The sequence below is a fragment of the Epinephelus lanceolatus genome, chromosome 20 (genome assembly GCF_041903045.1).
Source record: "Epinephelus lanceolatus isolate andai-2023 chromosome 20, ASM4190304v1, whole genome shotgun sequence".
Classification (NCBI taxonomy): domain Eukaryota; kingdom Metazoa; phylum Chordata; class Actinopteri; order Perciformes; family Serranidae; genus Epinephelus; species Epinephelus lanceolatus.
Window position 1 is genome coordinate 22,633,612 of NC_135753.1, and position 22,118 is coordinate 22,655,729.

At 43.2% G+C, this 22,118-nt stretch overlaps 1 protein-coding gene across 20 annotated transcripts in view; it reads right to left on the reverse strand.

Moving 5' to 3' along the window:
• Positions 1-22,118, reverse strand: part of eya1 (EYA transcriptional coactivator and phosphatase 1) — a 70,504-nt gene that overhangs the window by 19,724 nt on the left and 28,662 nt on the right. For 2 of the 20 annotated variants that reach the window (XM_078162639.1, XM_078162640.1), the window contains 10 exons: positions 17,072-17,199; positions 16,415-16,480; positions 14,954-15,031; positions 12,980-13,046; positions 12,452-12,597; positions 11,490-11,627; positions 5,330-5,412; positions 4,575-4,761; positions 3,762-3,904; positions 2,952-3,035 (listed from right to left, as the gene is read on the reverse strand). In XM_078162639.1, coding sequence (XP_078018765.1) covers positions 2,952-3,035; positions 3,762-3,904; positions 4,575-4,761; positions 5,330-5,412; positions 11,490-11,627; positions 12,452-12,597; positions 12,980-13,046; positions 14,954-15,031; positions 16,415-16,480; positions 17,072-17,195 — 1,116 coding nt within the window. In that variant the 5' untranslated portion in view covers positions 17,196-17,199. Of the gene's footprint in view, positions 1-2,951; positions 3,036-3,761; positions 3,905-4,574; positions 4,762-5,329; positions 5,413-11,489; positions 11,628-12,451; positions 12,598-12,979; positions 13,047-14,953; positions 15,032-16,414; positions 16,481-17,071; positions 17,200-18,823; positions 19,076-22,118 lie in introns of those variants that run through there. The other 18 variants (XM_078162641.1, XM_078162657.1, XM_078162642.1 and 15 more) reach the window with 18 other exon arrangements.

Below are 22,118 nucleotides of genomic sequence, written 5' to 3' on the forward strand. Positions count from 1 at the left end.
TGATGTGTTTATTAATATTTAAAATAATTCACGTTTAAGATACGGATAGCTCTCTGCACCGGGCACGGCTGCAATTTTTCTTTAAATCATGATCTCTGTCAGTAATGTGACACGTGCGGTAATGGTGATAGGGTTGCACTGTCTGTAAGATAATACCGAGAGAGGAGTGAACTGCACTGTAAATAGTTAATGAGCCTGTGACAATGTGTGCGATTTTCCCTTTAAAAAGATAATGAATTGGCGAAAAGTCTTCGGTGCATTTTCACCCTAACATTTACGATTATTTTTTCACATATTAAATAAATTGCTTTCAAATTATTATAATAAAACAGCATGCAAAACACTTTAATTAACTAACTGAATACACCATTCTTTTTTGTTGTTGCACAATTAAAATCCTCTTTATCTTAAATCTCTAATTAGCAGATTGTCCTCAGCAAGCAAAGGATGAAGAGAGACAATGGCCGGCTGTGCAGGAGGATTTTCTGCAGCTGGGTGCGACTGCGTTAAAAGACAGGCCAGGCAGGACCAGAAGCAGGGATTACAGAGTTAAACCACCTGAAGACACACCTGAGCTTTCCACTGATTAGCTGTCACACCCCACAATGCTTATGTTTTCCCTAAAATGACAGAGGACAAACCACACAAGTAGAGCACAATCCCCACTTCTGGAGGCTTTCTCCGTCCTCTTAACCTCCCAGTTCGAATCAATCTTTCAGTCAGAATTCATCAAAAATAATTAGCCTCCCACATCAACTGGCTACCAGCTCCCTCTCCCGAACCTCTGGCGCTGTCGGGTGATTTAGCTTTATGGGGCTGGTTTGGTGGGAAAAGGCCGTCTTCTCTGGCGCGAGTGAATCCTTTCCAATTAAATCTAAACAATCAGTCAGTGAGGGAGTTAAGAATACAAGCAGGCCAGAAGGCCAAAGTGCTGCTGCTGTCATTGCTCCAGCACCACCTGTCCCGAGATGTCAGTGCCATCCGCAGGGGCGCCAAGTCCCCCCCACCACCCTCGGAGCCCCTTACCAATAACAACCCCCCATCCATCCCCACCCACTTTAAGCTCTAGCTCTGGCCAGCCCAATAGCAGCACAGCTGGCCTCAGCCATCAGCTTTATGGGGGTGAGCTGCCTTGATGCCAATTAAAAGAGCTGATAAGAGCAGCAGTGTGTTTATGTGTGTATGAGAGGGAGAGAAAAAAAGACAGAGTCGGAGAGAGTGGGTGGGAGGTCACAGCAAGTGAGAGAAAGTGTGGATGTGTGCTCACTCAGATACACATCTATTTATAGTAGGCTCAGAGCAGCTCGGAGGGAAAACGGTTTAGTAACTTTTTTTTGTTTATGCGACTAAGCTGAGGATGACATGAATGACAGAGGGGGAAGAGAAGGGGTGGTTGTGGTGGTGGTGGTGGATGGGTGGTTGTGGTAGATGTTGGTCTGCTTCACTTTCCTTTCTGAGGTAGTTTACAGATCTGTGTCTCTGATAGGCTTTGAGGTAGCGTGCTCTGTGGTCGCTGTGAGTAAGCATTTCTCCCTCTCATAATGCCGCTTTAATGTGACAGTGTCAGCAGGTCGGAGCATGAGGGAGACTTTTGCAAAGACGGGACTTAAATGTGCGGAGAAAAAAAAGAAGGAACAAAAGAGAAAACAGAGTGAGAGGGACTCTAGCGGCTGTCACATCCTATATGAGCTCCGATGGAACGGGCCCTTATGGAGTCAGGAGTGTTTCCTGTTTCAGAGGAGCACACTGGAGACCCTGTGCATGCATGTGTGTGTGTGTGTTCATATGTGTGTGTGTGTGTAGTTGGAGAGTCCCTCATCACTGCGCCACGGCTCCCTAAGCCTTAGCTCTCTCTTTACCCAGCATGCAGGGCTGAGAATAAAGTAAATAAACAGTGGAGGGTCGTGGGGCAGCCCTCTTTCACCCCAAAAACAAAACACTGCCCCCATCAAACACCCCCTCATACCAGAACAAAGGCGCAGAGCGCGGGCCGCAGACGCTAAGCTCTCTGACATATGAGGAGCAATATGTCATTTTTGACTTCAAAACCAGACACCTCCATAGCCAAAACAACCGGTGATTAGAACTGCTTCACTCCCCCAAAAAATGCAATGAAATAAAGGTTCATTTATCATCTTAAAAATTTGTGATAAGTTGGCTTTAAGGTTCTTTATTTGTGTGTAGTTGCTATATCTAAACGGTAATATGAGAGTGGGTGGTGCATTTTGGAGGCTATATACTGTAGAACCTATGACCTCAACCGAACATGAGAATAGGATTCGGCCTTATTTCCCAAATTGTTTGTTTTGAAAGTTTAAATTTAGAGAAGCAATTTACAAGGAACAACAAATAGCAAAGCCTGGAAAAGTAAACTCCTCATCTTATAAGCACACACAGTGACATGGGATGGAAAATGACCTTCCAGAATAATAATAATAATAATATATGTTTGTTAAGGTTTATATAAAGGCAGGTTTTAGGGGAATCTCCGTGTTCTAGTTTGAGTTTTGACTGAGTTACATTCGGTGCACTCAGTCTCCTGCCAGGGTCTCCCGGGAGATCCCCGTCTGAAAAGGATGGATTGAGAAGCACTTAATTAAACTAACAATGTGGCATTTCTGAAGGAGAAAGGAACACTTAAGATGTGTCAATAGACATCCAGAGTGCAACTGTTGTGAGCCCCTACAGCTGAGCCCTGACCAGCCATGCATAGCTCCAACAGCTGCAAAGAGCAGCCAAATATTTGCCAAGCCTCATTGGACCTATTAAAAAAAGAAACAATTATCTGTACATTGAGTTCTGCTCTATCTTTTCTGGACTCTGTGAAATCTATCCGCCGCTCAATGCCCATTTCCCCTCCTCTGATCCCTTTTTTTTTTTAAACATCTTTTAATATTTATGTGTTTTGCTGATAAAGTGCACCGCTACTGCCACAGTCTGATGTCACTCACCCGTCCATATCTGTTGGCATAAGAACCCGTAAGCAAGGAATGGAAAACGATGATTGTTTCATCCAGGTCCCAGATGAAAACTCGCTGGAGAGATGGGGGGCGGAGAGGGGGAGAGAGGGGGGAAGAAAGAAACAAAGAAAAACAGAGAGAAAAGAGGCAAAATCAATGGTGCACTCTGTAGGGCTGCAAGGTGATCCTTCTGGTCAATAGGCCAGGAGCGTGTATTTGTGCGCCACAGGGACCAGGATCCATTTGCTTGGGTTGGTCACCGCAACACTCCTCCCATCACCCCACCGCACGCTTTCCACCCTCTGCCCTTTACATTAGAGTAATCAATAGTGACAAACTAATTAACTAGATATGTTAACACGCCATGATGTCAGCGCTATAATGGGTGCTATTAAACTCATTTAAATTCATATCATATTAATGAAGAGCCCTCTGAATTACCAAGATTTATTGTGACATATGGTCACTATCAAAGTGTTGCACGGCTCATGGTGCAGCCTTGTTATCCACAGCTAGAGTCCATATATATATTATTCACCTCAGTGACGACTCACTTAATCACATGCCTTATTGTTTATTCATGAGGTATACACGAGAGCTTTATATAAGATATGTGTTTAGTGATGTCATATATTCCACAATGCATCAATAATGCATTTATAGTTTAGGAATCAAATCTTTAAGAATTAATGCCCATCAAGTGTTAAAGCCGGTGTGGCAGCCATATAGTAAGTGGATTAGTGTCCATGTGCCTCAGACAGGGTGAGGCTGTCTGTCGCCAAGGTAGCGGGCTCACCCTACCTCAAGGTCGGAGTCAGGCGGCGGTGATGGGTTGTTGTTCCTTCTTCCCCGACCACGTGACTTTCCATCCGAGGCCCGGCGCAATCGATCTGAATCTGAATCTTTAATGGGGGTTGATGGACTGTGGATGGTACTGTACTCTGCTGAAAGGAAGGATAGAAGGAAGAAGGAGAGTATAAAAAGAGCGCACCGAAGATGAGCTATTATTTGCTTTTAGCAAAGAAGTGCGAGTGACCATTTGTCTTCATGCAGGACAGACAACTTCCCAGGACATTTTTAGTGATTGTGCAGGCCTACAGGTAACAAACATGTCATGAATCAGCTGCAGAGCACAAACTAAAAGCTATTGTGCTCCACGCTGATTCAATTAACAAGACGTAATGGAGTACACGTCAAATAGAAATAGCGAGGATGTCATTTATCCAAACTGGACGACTGTGTATGAAATTATGTTTATCTAAAGCCTGATGTCTTTGGTGTTGATTGATGACAATTTCAAATGTAGTCATAAAATTTTGACTGACTCCTACAGATACAATCAGTGTTCGATTGCCAGATGATGCATTAATGTCACATGGAATTATGGGAAATGATTACACTTTTAACTTTTGTTTTTCCGCTTGCCACACTGCAGTACACGAGATGTGATGGCTGAAATCATTTCCTGATAAATACAGATTGTTGGCCTTTAGCGCGTGTTCTCTTATCAGCAGCAACTTCCAGTCAGTACAAAGGGGGGAAGCTCAAGAAAGAAACATCAAACTCGTGATATTCAGGTTACACAAGGCGACCCTGTGGCCTGTGGTTTCTTACCTGCAGGGTTCTCTGTGAGGGCCTGGCTGGTGATGCCAGTGGGTGGCTCCTGGAGGGTGTAGGTGGTGGTGGTGGAGGGCGTGCTGGGGCTGGTGTTGTTACTTGTCATGTAGGGTGAAGTGTAGGGTGAGCTGTTGTAATACTGAGCATACTGGCCCTGGCCAAAGGCTGGATAACTGGCGTAGTCCTGTTGAGACAAACAGAGTAGGGGAAATGGTAAAAAGGTTGGTTACATATAAAGATAAGGCGATTAAAAAAAAGAAAAACTGAGAGATAAAGAAAGATATGTGCAATGTGGTGTAAGAGAGATTGAGATCAAAAAGGTGGAGCAAGTCAGAAGGTAGCGGAGCTGAGGAAGAGAAGTAGGAGGTTTGGCAGAGTAATGTGAGATATGCCCTGCACCAGTGTTGCTACTTTACAGTGCAGATTCCAAAACATAAATGCAAACACATGTCTGTTCTGTCCTACATCTGGACAGCGATCTGTCTTGTTTTTTTTTCCTTCTCCCTTCTCCCTCTGTGGCATAATACATTTGTGTTGGAGGAGGTACAGTAGATAATCCTGCGTACAAAGCTTTTGACATCCTGAGTGATTTATGTTTGAATGTGTCACGGATGAAATGTAACATATTGAGTATGCATGTTTCATAAAGATTTCCAGGTTTGGGAAGAAGTCTGCAAACTTACATACACTGATAGCTATATACTGATACCAGATCACAGAAATGGAGCGAGCAGAAGGAAGTGCAGAGCTACCTGTTGTGTGCTGTTGAAGCCGGTGGAGTTTGTCAGTGAGTTGTTTCCTGCGTACAATCCTGACGTTGTTGTGAAAGTACCACCTTTAGGGAGAAATAAAACAACTTTTGAGTTATGTGTACACCATGTTACATCAAACAACATTAATAAATCTGCAGTGTTTCCAGCAGCGCAGTGACAGAAATGAAATGGCACATTGTCTTTTGTGAAACAGCTATTTGAGGTGGTGAACAGAGGGAGGCCTGAGGGAGCGCTCCCACCACTGGCCTTATCTTTCTCCTCTTCCTTGCTTATCAGTGATTGGATCAGGCCTGATGAATGACAGAGGGGGGGCAGCGAAGGGTGAGGGGTGGACACAACCTGCTTCCAAAAGCCGTCCAGGCCTGCACAATGTGAGGAAGACAAGAGACTTTTGTGTGTGAGCTACTGAAGGATGGCGTGGGGGGGGGGGTGAAGAGGAGGCTGGAAACGATGGCTGCACTGGGACGGAGCATGAGGGTGCCAGGGGGGTGTGCATGGGCAGTGTAGTGAGACAGAGATGTATAGGGAAGGAGGGTGGAGGTCGCAGTGAGTAGCACTTAGGGGGGTTTGCCACTGACATCCAGCCCCAATGAATATGTATGTCCCTCTTTTCACTTGCTCAAAGGATGGTCCTCCTGGGTAATTAAATCATTCAAAGAGGCTGATAGCATCTAATGGCTTAATAATGTACACGACATGAGTTATAGAGGAGGGGAGCAGCGGCAGCCCCCCGGGGCACGACTTCTCTCTTCAGCGGTCATCCACCTGTACTGTCATGTCAGGCCAGAGAGCAGCAGGAGGAGCAGCTCTTAATGGGATCAGCGACTGGTAGGGAGGCAGCAGGGTGACAAGGAGAGCAAGATAATTTTGCTCATTTTTGAGATCACAATTGTGCTGCATTCAGATGGAATCAGACCGTAGATGGTAGAGGGCAAATGGACCACACGTTCTGGACGGGAAAAAACAAACAGTCCAACGAAATGGCGGGACAGTAAAGCGAAACATGCGTGATACTGGGTTTCCCCTCTACCGTCTCCCTAATTCCACGTGAATGTAGCATTATGATCATTCAATAATCTTTAAAGGTCCAGTGTGTAGGATTAAGTGGCATCTAGCAGTGAGGTTGCAGAGCTGACACTTCTGTGTGCGAAGCGTGTGGGAGAACTATGACGGCGATGTGAAAATGCGAATAGCCCTATCTAGAGCCAGTGTTTGGTTTGTCCGTTCAGGGCTACTGTAGAAACAACATGGTGGAATCTGTGGAAGAGGACCCGCTCCATATGTAGATATCGACGGCTCATTTAAGGTAGCGAGAACACAACAACTCTTATTTTCAGGTGATTATAAACTAACAAAAACTTAGTTGTAAATATGATACACCATTTCTGCCAAGAGATGCCCCTAAATCAAAAACAGTTTAATTGCACTACATTTTAATTTGACAAAAAACACTTTGCATATTGTGCTCTATACATATACGAAAAAAAAGTCCCAAATTTGACATTTCCCAAAGCTCACCATTATGAAACTGGGCTTTTTTTTGTTTTGTTTTTTTAAACAATACTACTGCAAAATTCAACCTTAAAACCCTGATTTGACTAGGGATGCACCGAAATGAAAATTTGTGGCCGAAGCCGAATAATATTAAGCGCTTGGCCGAATACTGAGTACTGAATACCGAATATCGTTGTTTAGTTTTTCATTAGTTTTTGCAGATGAACCCCCTCCAGATTAGTGTTGTCACAGTACCAAAATTAGGACCCATTGTATGATACCAATGAAAATATCATGGTTCTGAGTAGTATCAGGATACCACAGCAAAAATGAGGCAGATGTGCCTTTTGTCGTTTACAAAAAGATAAATCACTTTTCTATAATACATCAATGATATTTCAATGGAATAAATTACTTATTGACTTATTCATACTTCAAAAACAGCATCAATAAGTGATTAACATAGGGGGGATCAAAATAAAATAAATAAATAAAATAAGAATCAACCAGCCACCCTCCTCCCCTGACACATCCCTTCATAAGTAAAGAACAGTCCCTAAAGTGCGGTGAGGTTTGTGGACCGTGAACGGCTCGTTTCTCCTCTGACACATCACGTACGGTCTGTGTTCGGTTGGCTCAGCTGTTCAGGTACTTCTGGGCAGTCCACACGCCAAGAAGAGGATATTATTGGAGCTGACTTCTCCGTCGCCCGGTAAGCCGATGGCCGCTGTAATTGACAGGAATGCATTACTGTCTGTGTCTGTGACCCCCGTTCAACCCACAATCGGTGGGATTCGCCTTTCGTTTCTGCTGCTGGTTGAAATCTGTAGGCTGCTCGCACAGCGTGTTGAATGATTTAAGCCTATTTTGCTCGCTCAAAACTATTTTTAGTCGCAAATGCGAGTGCCATGACGGGCGGATCGCCACACTGCCGACATTTTACTCCGCCCGTCAAGGCACGCTGTTTATTTGTGTTATCAAAACACGCCGCTATTATTCGGCCTTGCTTTTAACTTATTCCACCGAATACCGAATGTGTGTTTTTTTGCAATATTCAGCCGAATATATTCGGTTACCAAATATTCGGTGCATCCCTAGATTTGACCCTTAAAAGAAAATGTATGCAGGTTGCCTGCCTGCAGCCACAACCGTGTTTATAAATGGCGCTTAATCGCAAAGTGCTTGAAGCAAAAGGCTAGCTAAAATTGGTCACAGAATTCAGTCGAGAGTGGGGAGCGTCTGATTTGACGTGTTAAGCATAAATATTGCATCAACTCATGTTTATGCATTGTGAAGGCCAAAATTGTGATCGCAATTTTTATAAGATTATTTACGCAGCTGTGTGTGTGCATTATTCTGTATTATAATAATATATAATCATTGAAATATAACAATAGCAATAGTAGCTTTGGGCAGACGTTGACTTTCTCAACCTAGTAACAGACGCTTATGAGTTTTATTACAAATAATCTATTAAAAAAAGTATAAAAATGCACCAGTCAGAGCAGTTTACTTTTACAACCTTAACAAATTCGACCCGTGGGCTTCACTGCTCACTTTTGTGCATCCAAAGACAAATCAGTTCTCCGTACATTCACAGGAGACATGCATTAGCACTACCATTGAATTATTTCAAAAAGCTTCTTCACTCCTCCCGAAGCCAAAAAATATCCCGTAGCTTCAGTGAAAACGAAGGGGGAGATAAATTTACTGTTCCTAAATGGGGGCGTAATTACACCTTTGTTCCCAGAGACAAACATAGAGAGTTTCTTTCATCCTCTGGTCATTGGCCCCATCAGGAGGGCCCTCCCACACCGTGACAAACGTGAAGCAGCTTTCAGAGCAGGGGGGGAGGATCAGGGAAGTAGGGGAGGGGGGCATGAAGGGTACCGTATGGATGAAAGCAAGGAAAAGAGAGGACGTAGTGCAGTGTTTAGCCTTGACAGTTGGCTAAGTACCCAGCACTGTGGCTAAAAAAGAGAAACAAATACCTCCCAAGCTCCCAAGATTACCAGGATCCACTAATTATTTGTGCAGTTTCTCACTCTATGCTTCCCGCAATTACAAACGCAGCAGATTTTTACCTCATTCTTCATCCTGGCCTCTACCGGTTATTTTCACCAGAGCTGCTCTCTCTCTCTTTGTTACTTTGTCTGATATGTCAATGCCTGCAGGGGGAATTTGAAAACTTTTGTGTTCTCCGCAGAAAGTTCAACATCAAGTGAAAGTCTGACAGAACAATAAGGCAGAGACGAGGAGGAGTAAGGCTGCGAAGGACAACAAATTAGCCTAATGCACAGTTCAAACAGTCATAAAAGCTCTCACTGGCAGGGTTTGAGGGCTGCTCTGTGGAGGACAGGGAGCCACATAAAAGCCGAGGGGACCCCTGCTAGCAGTGAGAATGAGCCCATGCTGTTGGGAGTGGTGGTGCTGGTTATAGTAGGGGGAGAAAGAGGGGGTCTTGTGGTTCCCCGGGGGGCATGTTTTCTCTCCCTCCCCCTGTCCTGCTCCAGTTAGTTCACTCACTCAAGACCAGACATCATCCCTCCCTCCTCTCCTCCTTCCCTCCTGCCTTCTGGCTCCACAATTGGAAGTCCATTTGCTTTGCTTGATCAGTCCCCTTGCCATGGGCTATGTCTATCATCAGTGCACAATATTTGTAGCAGAAGTTTGTATGCCCCACTTGGGAATAGACTATCAAGTCCAGATGGGGCTTTCCTTTTAAAAAGGCAACCGAGGCTTCGGCTTCTTCAGCTCACGCTGCCGCTGGGACAGAATGCTGGAATCCAATTATTCACCTAATTAGCATCTGCTCAGTCCCACCATCAGCACAATCTCCCTGTCTCATCACACACCTCTGACGTTTTAGGATTTTTCTGACAATCCACGAGAAGCACTACATTTAAACTGCCACGAGGGATTGCAAAACTGAGACGCACGAAAACACCAGTCCCCTTCACCATTTGGTGCCATGACTGTAGCACCCACACAAAGCTCCATGGCATCGGACATGAAAGCAAGTAAAAACATTAATCTAATCGTCCTCCGCCTTGACAGCTGGCCACAGGCTGGTGGCAGGGACACTGACAGAGAGGGGGAGTATCAGATGTGGAAAAAGAGTCTTTGGTTGGGACACCCAGGCCCGAGGCACCTCGCCCAGGCAGATCAATAGGCCAGAAAGAGTAATGATGATGGTGTGGCGGAGGGCCAGAGCCACAGTTAGAGAACTCAAGGCCAGAATAGTGGTCAATCTGTCATCTAACATGGCTGTCAATTACTAACGCACTTAACGCTACGTGGGGCATCTGATAGCCAGAGAGATAGCAGGAGACAGTGAGGCAGAGACAGAGTTAGATAGAGGGAAGGAGAAAGACAGAGTAAGAGCATAATACTTAGAAGATGAATGGGCACATAATACTGTCATCGTGAGTTAAACCACTAAGGGCAGGATAGCAGCTTGAACATTCTGCCGCACATGCTCCGACTCTCGTTCCCTTTCTTCCCCTCTCTCTCTCTCTCTCTCTCTGCCTCTCTTTTTCAGGCGCTCGGCTGCGTGCTGCAAAACTCCGGCTGTGGCCGACTGTATTTGGTTAAGAGGCATGGAAAAGAGGCTTCCCCGCGCCACATCTGCTGCTGAGCTGGCGTTATTTATTGTGAGATGCTCTAGAGGCTTTTCAACAACATGTGGAGATGTTTCTACTGTCGCACATTAGCTATTGGAGGGGAGAACACAAAGACTACGCTGGCTGTTAGCTAGCTGCTAACTTCGCCCGGTGCAGGTGGAACAGAGGCTCGATACAAAGAGAGAGTAACAGAAATACAACATGACAGAAGGCTTGATCTGCATTTAAACAGAATGCATGACTGGACAGAGAGAGCAAAAGAGGGGGAGTGCAGGGCGCAACAACTCATCTTTATCGGTTTCAAGGCCATAAATCTCCACGGTCTCAGCTCTTAAACAAATACAAATATGATCACAGGGAGAGAAAAAACAAAGGCTGGGGAGTGGGGAGGACATGGCTGGTGCCTCCTAAGTGCCTGCCATTTTTCCATCTGTGTTGATTCTTTTAAGAGGAGACGAGAGGGAGGCAGCCGTCGTGGCTGCACATAACGACCGCCGGGATGCAACCATCTTTTGGGGTGAGTGCGAGGGCCGTGTTGTGAATCAGTCTGGCTCTGCGTGCTATTAAATCAGGGACAGAGATCTTTTTCTCTAATCTTTTTTTTTTTAAATAGAGCACAATAAACCTTATTTGGATGGGCTAAGCAGAGGGAACACATGGCAGAAACATCGAAATGAGACTAAGTAAGGAAAAGACAGAGGGGGAAATAGTGACACTGGCAAAATAATATAAAAAGAGGACAAAGAAGATAAGTACTTCAAAGGACAGAAACAAAACAGGAAAGATAACAGCAACCAGATTTCCACCATATTTTTAGACTGCTGCTGAATCAAAATCTGCTTTGTAGTTTTGTAAACCTCCCGTGATGTTAGCAGTTTCAGATACACTGCTGCAAACGTGTCACTTTTAGAGAGAGCAGTGGCATCTCACGCTGCATTGTGACACCTTACAAACACCCAAACTGACATGTGAAGATGCGCAGAGAAAAAAAAAAGATGAAGGATTCACAAACATGTCCTCACCCTGCATCTGGTAACTGTAGGGGGCCTGTCCTGTCTGCGGCGTGGTGAAGCCCGAGCTGTAGCTGAGGAAGCCTGTCTGTCCCGGGGACTGGGACTGGGTCAGACCCCCCTCCGTCTTTATGCCTGCCCACAATGGACCTAAATCAGTTAGTGACACCAGATCGGTTTGATGCACAGACAACAGTCAACACACAGGTTTAAATTACACTGGACACAGCAAAGGGACACAGCCTGTGTCTGTTAGCGTAACACACTTATCACAATGGATGAGCGCTGATTATCTGATTAAAGATTTTTACTATCATCAGTTGTTTAGAAATATTATCTTACACTGCAAAGGAGTGATCTATTTGGCTGTAAAACCAAAATGTTAGGACTCTGATTGTTTGATTTTGTGTTATCATTAGTGTTATTATTAGTATAATCATCTATGATAGGTCATCTGTGAAAAGACGCACAAGTAATAAAACATTCTGCTTGTGTTTGTGAGTGAAACTGGCCACTGCTTACACTCAATCAGTCATGATGCAGTTTCTGTGCAGCGGTAGGTTGCAGGACTCCAGTCAAATAAACAGTGTAAATTCCTCCACATATTGGAGAGTCTTTCAGGGTCAAAACACTCGAAAGACTTTGGACAAATAAAGCCCACAGTGAGCCATGCTTTCTCTTGCAACGCCAGAGGAAACCAGTTTTCAGATTTTTATCATTAATCTTCCACATCTATCTGAACAGCTCGACAAGCAAATTCTGTTTTATTGCAATGGAGGAGATTATGCAGGCACTAAACAACAACTCAGCATCTCTGCTGCTGCTGCTGCTCTGCTGGAGGAATTGTGGGAACAGTTTGTTATGAGCAAGGTCTCGGTCCTGACCTTCAGGGAGGAAAAATATTTAGTTGTAGTCAACATGCATCTTTTAGCAAGACAAGAGGAGGCTTCTTTGTGTGTGTTGAGAAATCTTACCATAAGCTGGGATGCCATAGGGCTGGCCAGGCTGGGGGTAGCTAGCATAAGCTGCGGCCTGCTGCATTCCTGTGGTGTACTGCGTCTGCCCATACGCAGCCATATTTTGGGATGAAGGGGTAGGAAGAATATGCGGATATGTTCTGCTATTTGAGAAAAGAAACAAAAAGACAAAAGTGAGAAAGGCAGGCAGGAAGAAAGGGGACCGTGTTTTATCCCTAAAACCATAACACAAACTCTGCTAACTGACAAATTCCTTGTGATTGTGCTACTTCATTTTAAACACCGAGCCAAGCTGGGGGACAGATAGCATCGCACAGCTGATATACATAGTCAAAGAACAATAAATGGCAAAGGACATTTTTTTGCAAGATAATAATTACAACAGATTTCAGAGTGCGCGAGCTGCAGACATCCAGGCAAACAAAGCCAGTCGAAAACCCCCCGATCTAGCAGAAGGATCTAATTAAAGATCCAAATGAAGCTGGATGCTGCTTATTTTTTAAAGAAAAATAAAAGAAGCCTTACTTGGAAGGGTAAATCTGTGGAGAGAACTGGTGAGTTTGTCTTGGGCTGAAGCCACTCGTTCCAATAGCTGAGGAGAGTTAAAAAGAAAAGAGGCAAGCACATATTTAAACATTAAGAAATAAGGTAAATATTGTCTTTTGTCAACAGAACTTCTGGATTCCAAGGAAACAGTAATTACATTGCATTACTCTATTTATTTCAGTAACCTTATTTAAGGGTTGAAGACCGGAGAGCAATAATGAAGTAAAATAATCAGGTAAGAACATCAGGTTTTTCTGCTGACCCGCGTATCTCTGAGATACTTGTGGGCTGCCATGACGACTGCTGGTGTAAACACAAACAGGATGGTCTGAATCACTCTCGGCCTGTGGCTTCAGCTGCCTCGGGCCTTTCAGGCCACAACCACATTGGAAGTGACATCACTGATTGCAGGTAATGAGTGCTACTGCATAATCATTCCTTCATTAAGCGTGCGACTCTGTGGTTCCACGGTGCTGTGAAATCGCGAAAGTTCAGCCACAAATAACTCACAGAGGTGCACTTGTTTTAAATCTGCTGTGAGAATTATAAATGACACATATTGAGCTATTTTTTTTTTTTTTAACATTTTTTTCTAAATAAACTCTCATTAATAGGAAAATGGGAATTAATATTTGTGTGCCCAATGTTACCTGCAGGCTTCAGTTTTAAAATTCAAAATCTCAATTTTAAAATAAATAATTAAATGAATTAAACTTTCTTCATTCAAATTCTTTTATTGGTTTTATTTAATCGATAATTATTTAAATTGCAGACACAATTTATCGCACATTCATATCTAAATTTGGATTAAAACACAGCAGATGAACTTTAAATTACATTCCAAATTAATAATTAATAAATTAAAGTTAGACATTTAATCAAACTCAGTTCTGCAGCGTTACACGTTTTAACTGCAGTGGAGTGCCAGTTTTGAAACATCTGTCTAATTGGTCGTGACATGTAAAATAAGGGATTTGGTTGCGGGGGAGCGCTAACTGTATGTAACTGTATGCTGTAACCCCTCACACACGTTATTAATATTGAACACTTTTCCCACATCAGCAGCACCTGCCACTGGACAAAACCTGCTCCTCTAAACGGAGCTTTGGGTTTCCCCGCGGAGGATATGGGGTGTACGATTACTAAATTTCATTAATATTGTCAGAGACAAAAGTCATAGCAGTGATTTATGCGCTTCTAGCATTAAGTATCAAGTGCTTAGTTAAACAGTTAGGGAAATACAGGAAAATTAGCAGCAAGATAATACCATGCACAGTTGGATGCAGCATTGTTAATGCATGTTTATAGAAAATAGAGGAGAGTGCTGCAGGACGGCACGGATACTGGTGAGGCTGGAAAAAAGAAATAAGCTAAAAAATTATCACATTAGTGATTGTTTCTGTTACAATTCCTGCGATGCTTGTTATACTCCGAGAGGTCTTGGTTTTATTTAGAGATGTCCCCGTGTGTGTGTTTATGTGCGTGCATATGAGTGTGATGTTCCTGTGCTGAAAGGAGGGTGTGAAAACCCTGGCTCTGACAGGGCGATAGGATAACAGCCCGTGGAGAGCGAGGGCCACTGGGACGCCGTGTCACTCCACTGGACAGACAGGTTCAGTGCATTACAGGTCATAATTCAGTCCTCGCTGGCATGGGAACCAGCAGTGTTCACACACACACATGTGCAAGCAAGCACAGCATATAAATATGCTGACAAAGGCAAGGTAGAGCCGCTTGTTCTTAAACACACACACACACAAACACACACATTATATTGGTGTTGTAGCTGCAGGGACACTTCCTGGGGCCCCGGCTTATAGGTCACCCATCTCTAGGCTCATCTCTCGCTAATCAGTTCAGCAGCTGTGTGTGTGTGTGTGTGTGTGAAAGAGGCAGCCAGACACCAGTGCACACACACACCCACACCCACACACAATAGTCCCCCAGCCTCACCTGATCCTGAGAAGCTGTCTAGAGAGGTGTCTGCTACGGAGGTGGCGATTTCGCTGCTGCTCATTGGCTCGGTTTTAACTGCAAACAAAGAAGCCACATTGTCACCAAATGCACCAAATCAAGTCTGGAAAAAGAAAAGAAAAATAAAAAAAGGTCAGATTAATGTCTAGCTACCTTTCAGATTTTCACATTCACCAAATTACGATTTAACGGAACAAAAATTTACTCGGAATAAAATAAAAAACAGAGCTGCAGAGGAGGAGGGAGGAGTCAAACAACATTCAGTATTTGTAATAATGTCATTAAAGCTAAATCCATTACATCTGTATCCACTTAAATGGCTTACGGATATATTTTTTGAATATTATCATTATGTTTAATTCTTTCTGATGGGATTTATCTGATGGCATAAGAGAGTTAGGTTTATCTTTATCACTGATCTTTATTGGTAAACCCAGATAAAAGCATTTTACATTTAGAAATGTGCATGAGCCATTTCCTGATGTAAAATGTATTTTAAATATTTTGCAGAAGCAATATAAATCAAACTTTATTTAACAGTACTTAAAAAAATATATTATCCTTTACATTTTATGATTAATTGCTGCCTTATCACAGCTTAAATGCAGCATGAAATAAAAATCATGACTGCAGATATGTGTTAAAGGCGCAGATAAAAAAAAAGAGCTCCGCAGGGACGTGAAACTGCAATTGAAATGTCAAGTAAATGTATGGTGTATAAAATCTTTTTAAGAGTGTAGCGAACGCTGTTTGACCTTGGCTCCATTATACAGCTCAGCGATAGATCTGCAAAGACAATTTCACAGCTTTCTGACAGCTCAGGAATCTTTGAAATCAATCCATTTCACTTCAGGCGGGCTGGAGGACTTTTTTTTCTCTCTCTCTCTCTTTTTGGCAAAACAAATTGACAATGTGGGCAAGGGAGTCATGCTCAGTGGAATCCCCCATGGTTGAAGAAGCCATTTGCTGTCATGTTTTACATGTTTCTGCTATGCTCGTTCAGTGCAGAAACATATGTTGACGAGGGGAGATTCTTTTGAACAACACACCGATGAAAAAAAAAATAGCGGTAAGGTGCATGCATAAACTAGCACACACTCAGGGCACAGAGCACACAGGAACTACTGTATTCAGGAAACGACATGGGGCGTCCAAATGAAAACAAAATGCACAGTATGCAAGTTCACAATCTGGAACAATGGACTCAAATCCAAGTCAGTATCAAATCATGCTCGAAACAAAAAACCACAACAATTACAGCAAAGAGTTTGTGAATGAAAGGCACAATAGTTGAGGCAACTTCATAATTAAGCAGCTGATATTTTGAGGCCTTTTATATAGATAATATTTCTTTAAAAGTGAGTTCAAAAAGGGGAACTACAAGGAGTGCTTTCAAAACCAAGTATTGTCCTTTCATTGTGTCACCAAGAGTAAACAAACCTGCAGCGGACTGTGAGTTAGAACCTAACAACCAGTCTGCAGTGGTAAGCATTGTGATGTTATCACCTATGGGAAAGAAAGACACATGACAGTCTGCACCATGTCTACGGGTCCTGTATCATGAATACACACAAGAGTAAACCCTGAGCTCAAAGCACAGGCTAACCTGAAGATTACGTGACAGAGGAGGGGAGGGGATGTTTTTAATAAGTTGTGTTGGTTTGACTGCTCCACTAAACAAAGGCTCAGATTTAAGCGCAGGTGAATCACCTGAGTAAATAACTATGTACAGTAGAGACCTCATGCAAAACGCTGTCATTTCCATGCTGTGGGCTTTGAATAATTACATGGCTACTTAAATAAACAGCTAATAGTCACTGGAAAACAACTACTGGTCGCACCGGATTGTTGAAGCTACAAGTGCAGCAAATATAAAGTGCTTTGTCTCAATTGTTTTACAACTGTTTAATATCATATTACTGCACCGCACAAAAACTAGTGACTAAATATTTCAATATAAACACTTGCATGAAGCTATACTGAATTACTGAAATGCTACAATACAGCTTCTGTCACCATTATCAGCCCTTTAAAAATTTTTAAAATAGCATGCAAGACTGAGAGAGCAGCTAAAGAGCAACAGCGCCGCACACATACCTTCAGTGCCATTGGGTGTCATGGAATTGTTATTGATGTGGGAGTTGTCGAGGTTGGGACCATTAGGAGATTCACTGCTTCCACTTACTCGGCTGTGAGGACTGGCTAGATCCTGCATTTCCATAGACCTGACGAGACACACGCACATGCACACGCCAAAATCAAATTACACATATAACTCTGGTTTCAGGGAAGACACGCAGCTCTGGTACACAATGCAGTGTGCACAATATGCTAAATCCTGTAGTGTGGATTTAGATGAATAAAATGGTGGTAATATTACAGAGTAAAAAAAAAAAAAGTGTGGTTTAAAATATACATTTTAAATATATAATTCACAGCAATTTTGAATGATATTTTCTACTGAATTTCAAATGGAAAAAAATTAATATATGACAATGAAAGAAAATACAAGGCAGAATGCAACACACACACACACACACACACACACACACACACACTCACATATGCACAAAGAAAAACAGAGCGGAGCTATGAAATGAATAGTAAACATTTTGACAAGGCAGTTTCTGATTGCCCTCATTACAACAATCTCACTGCAAGTCACCGTTTTACATCGAGTGCACACAAAGTGTTTACTGTCAATTTACTCTGATTTGTCTTTAAGCAAAAATGGCCTTAAGTGTATATCGTTTTTTGTGGTATCGAAGACTGTTAACAGATGTTTGCTGGTTTGAGGCGATGGTTAATGTGCCTGTTAAAAGTGCAGCACTCTGCCTGATTGTACGAGCCCATGCCTCAGTGATGGGCAGATGAGAAGCTCATGAGGCATGTGTTTGCTCTGGCAAGCTCCTTAATTGTTTCTGTGTTTATACAAAAGACCACGCCACTGAAAACATTATTCTATCTTCTCATTTGTGCGCTCAAAGGATTTGATAGTGTATGGAGCATGGAGGCAGAAGAGAAGGCACGAGTGATTTGAAAAGTACGGCCACAAACTCCAGAGCCCATTTGTCTTTGCCACCGTTCCCATCGCAATAGTGAGCTAATGAAATTAGGACAAAATGTTTTGTACATTATACTGCCATTTCCAATTATATCCTGGGGTTCTGGGTATCTCTGCTATCGATAAACATTGGCCTTTTACACAAGGCCACAGAGATAAATGCTGAAGAAACTCTGAGCAGTCTGAGTGCTATCAGATGGCACGAAGAAACCAGAATTACGAGATAAAAAGATTAAATTATGATATGCATTTACTCTATTTAAGATGATATTATAATGTTATGATATTATGATACTTTGCAGTATAGCTTGGCAAATGTAGTCCTTTCTTGTGGCTCCAGTCTAATTTAATTACTAATGGGAAAAATATATTTTATACCAAAAAGACTGAGATACAAGTAAAAATCAGAAATAATAAAAAAAGTCTTTTTCACACATGCTACAAAAACAGAAGCTGCATTGTCCTTTTCCCAGATGTGTATTCATTTACGTCTCCCCTAAAAATAAAAGCACACAGAGGTACAAATACGAGCACATTCAGGATCGTGCAGAATAAACTAACCCCACATTTCACACTCACTACTTAATCCTGTTTTCTCCTCCTCTGCCCAAACTTTTTTTCTCATTAGCTCATGGCTAAAAAGCCTCCACTATCTCAAATCAGACAGCACAGTAGGCTGAGGGAAGCTGACAGTTGTTTAGCACAGTGTCTAAGTCAATCTCTGATGCCACGCACAGAGCTGCATGTCTCTGATGCTGCTGGCACTGGCTCAACTGTGCTCTTACCTGGACCTAGATGGCTTTGAGTCCTCACAAACCACACTCCCTTTCTTTACTCTGCCTCCACCTGCCCCGGCAGAAACAATGTCACTCCTTGTTATTGCAGCTCGATGTCACAGTCCAGAGCCATCCATGACACAAAAAGGCTTGTCTGAGAAAACATTATTGTTATTCTGGAGCAGAATGGGAAGAAAGGGCTCGCGGGGGGAACAGAGGCGCACATTGTCTCTCTCCGAGCCGCAGCCCTACTCCGCTGTTGTTTCCTCCTCCAGGTCCTCCCTCCTCCCTGAGCGAGGGGAGCACAGCCAAATGACGGAAAGGTGATTCATCATTGGTCTACGACAGCTGCAAACTGGATTAGCCCTCCCCCAATCAACATGCAAAGCGGCTTAGCCAAGGTAAGCAGGAAGGGGTGGGGGTGGGGGGGGGGGGGGGGGGGGGGGGTTGTGGGGGTGAAGGAGTGAAGGTAGGCAGAGGGGTGAGGGGTTGAGGGAGAGCAGGGGCTGAGGGACAGCAGAGGGGTGGGAGAGCCTGCCCGCTTTCCTGCTTCAGGTAGCCTGCTGCTGGAAGGAAGATGGGACTTGTTGAGTGGAGGCAAGTCAAGCGTGACACCCCTAGCATCTTCAGCAGATCTTTCATCTGCAATTGACACTATCTGAAATTTATCAGCACTCCCCCTCCCGGCATACTGACAGGTCCTAATGACCGTCAGGGCAGCTTCTCGCGGGCCTGCCCCAGCCTGGGGCCATGGCACAGCACAGAAACACACAACATCCTAACTTCACAGCCAATTCACAATGGACAGAGAGGCAGGAGGAGAACAATATATACACTCACACAGACATTATATAAATCTTTGCTTTCTCTGTGGCAACACAAAAACTTGTGTCTTTTTTAATGTCTTTTTTCTTCAGCACACAGAGACACATAACTCATGCCTGTATGTCTGCATGCATGCGTACACACACACTTATACACGGGGCACTTCAGAGGCCCCCAGATCAGTGCTGCAAATACACACACACGCACACGCACACACACACACACACACATACACACGCAGGGGCACTTTAGAGGCCCCCAGATCAGTGGTGCATCTCAGACAATGAAGGAGACTGGAAACAAGAACACGGAGAGCATATGGAGCCACATATGTTTCCTATGACGCTACGAATGCCTCTATTACTCTCCTTTAGCTGACAGTTACATTTTGCTGTCCACTCCCGCTCTGCTCGTCTCTCTCCCAACATCAAGCACAGCCATATACTTGCATGGCTATAACACTATATTAGACCTGACTCCGGCCCACCATGGGAATACAGGGTCCAAAAAAGGTCAAAGGTATTCAACTGGTCAGGGAAAACGGCATATAAAGCCTTTTTCTGAAAAATCCTAGCATGATTTTTTTAATGGCTGACTGTTTACATGAGCCAGGGTAACCTGAGCTGCATGGTCTTAGGGTTTTTTTTTTTCAACAGGCTTTGCTCTTCACACCAAGGCAAAGCCTTCATGAATACCCTTCCAGCTTTACAATTTGCCCACTCTCCCTCTGCTGATGGTACAGCCATCTTAGCAAAAAATAACCATTATATTTCTCATTTTAGAAGCTACGGACAACAGCAGTGCCTCCTCCTGGCTTTTCCCAACACTAAAATATGCAGAGGGGATGTAAAAATATCAATGGAAAAGAAAGTCTACGGAGGTAAAAGCCATAAAGACGAAAGAGAAACACATTTTGCCACAGCACATTAACAGCGATCACAGAGTTGGGGGAAGTTGTGGAGAGAGTGTGTTGTGGTGGAGAGATGTGGTATAGTGTGTGTGAGTGTGTGTGTGTGGTTGCTGGTTTCTCTGTTCAGTAGTGCAAGCCAATGAAGCCATTACCATGCTGGTGTCTCAGCCATTGCCAGCAGGTGAAACTGGCCAGGTGAAGAGAGAAAGAGAGAGGGGGGGAGTGAGGAAGATGGGGAGAGGGGGAAGGGATTTAAAAGCACAAGTCTTTTTTCTGCGCCGCTAAATATTTATTGTTAAAAAAAAAAAAAACAGGCTGCATTCAGCATCTTTGATGTGCTTCTTGGTTCAACCTGAACTGCCAGGTCTTTGAAGCTAACAAGAACAAAGCCAGGCTAGATGAAGCGCTGGAAGTGTCATCAAGAGCGAAAGAAAAAAAACAGAGGAAGAAGTGCCACAACACGCTTCACTCACGGTTGTTTGCTGGCCCTTTTGTTTCGCTTTACTTATTTCAAGACCTGCGTTTCCAAAGGTAAACATAGCCACAGCCAAGCTTTTAGCATAGATCATCTCAGCATGCAGGCTGTCTGACCCGGCACAAATCGCTTCTTCACCTTTGCTACATATACCGTTACTATCCAGCAAACAGTTACTGATGTGTTGTATAGACAGCAAACTTTTAACATATATGTTAAAAGGTAGTTTCACATATTAAAGTTTACTGCTGCAAATAAAAACAGCCAGTGAAACAGAAATATGAGCGAACATGCTTTGTTTATTTCTTCTGTCCTGTGTCATCCTCACTAGATATTAATTCTATAGGGCACAGACCATAGCTCTTTGAATTTTACAGTCTATGTAAGCCATGTGTTGTGAGTTACAACTTTTGAAAAACAATGCTTTAATCAAAATCTAACTTTAAAACAACTAATCCCCACTTAAGCTGGTCAGCTGAATCCACATGGTGGCCCAGGAAAAATAAATCCACTCTCAAAGAATGTAGATGCAGACAACAATTGGACACAGATGTGAGTGGAATTAGGCACAGTTTACAAAATGCTACACTTCACTTGTGTCTCTATACGTGGCCGAAAAAATGACGGCTGCCAACAAATGCAACATTAAATGGCTTGGTGTTTTTTCATCCTCAAAAGTAAAGCATTTTAGAGGAGACAGGCGTTGCATATTTTTAATTAAATGGGTGAACATTTGAAACTAGATGGTGGTGTCATTTTGCACAATAAGGGCATTTTCTGAAAGATGTTTTTAGCTTAATAAAACAGCACTAGAACACTAAATTAAATAAATCAATAAATCAAAATATATTTATATAAAAAAACACTAATATTACTTTTTATTTTTTATATCCCACATACATTTATTTATACAGATTAGCTACACTGGTTGGTACACGAATAAGACTTACGGCGACAAATTATAAAAGCACATGGCTTTTCACACGTAATTTAAAATTGTGTACTCGTCTGTAATTAACAGCACAATTATTAACACATGTGCTGCGTGTCGATGTGCAATTTGTCTCTCTCATTTGGCTCAATCTGACATTGGT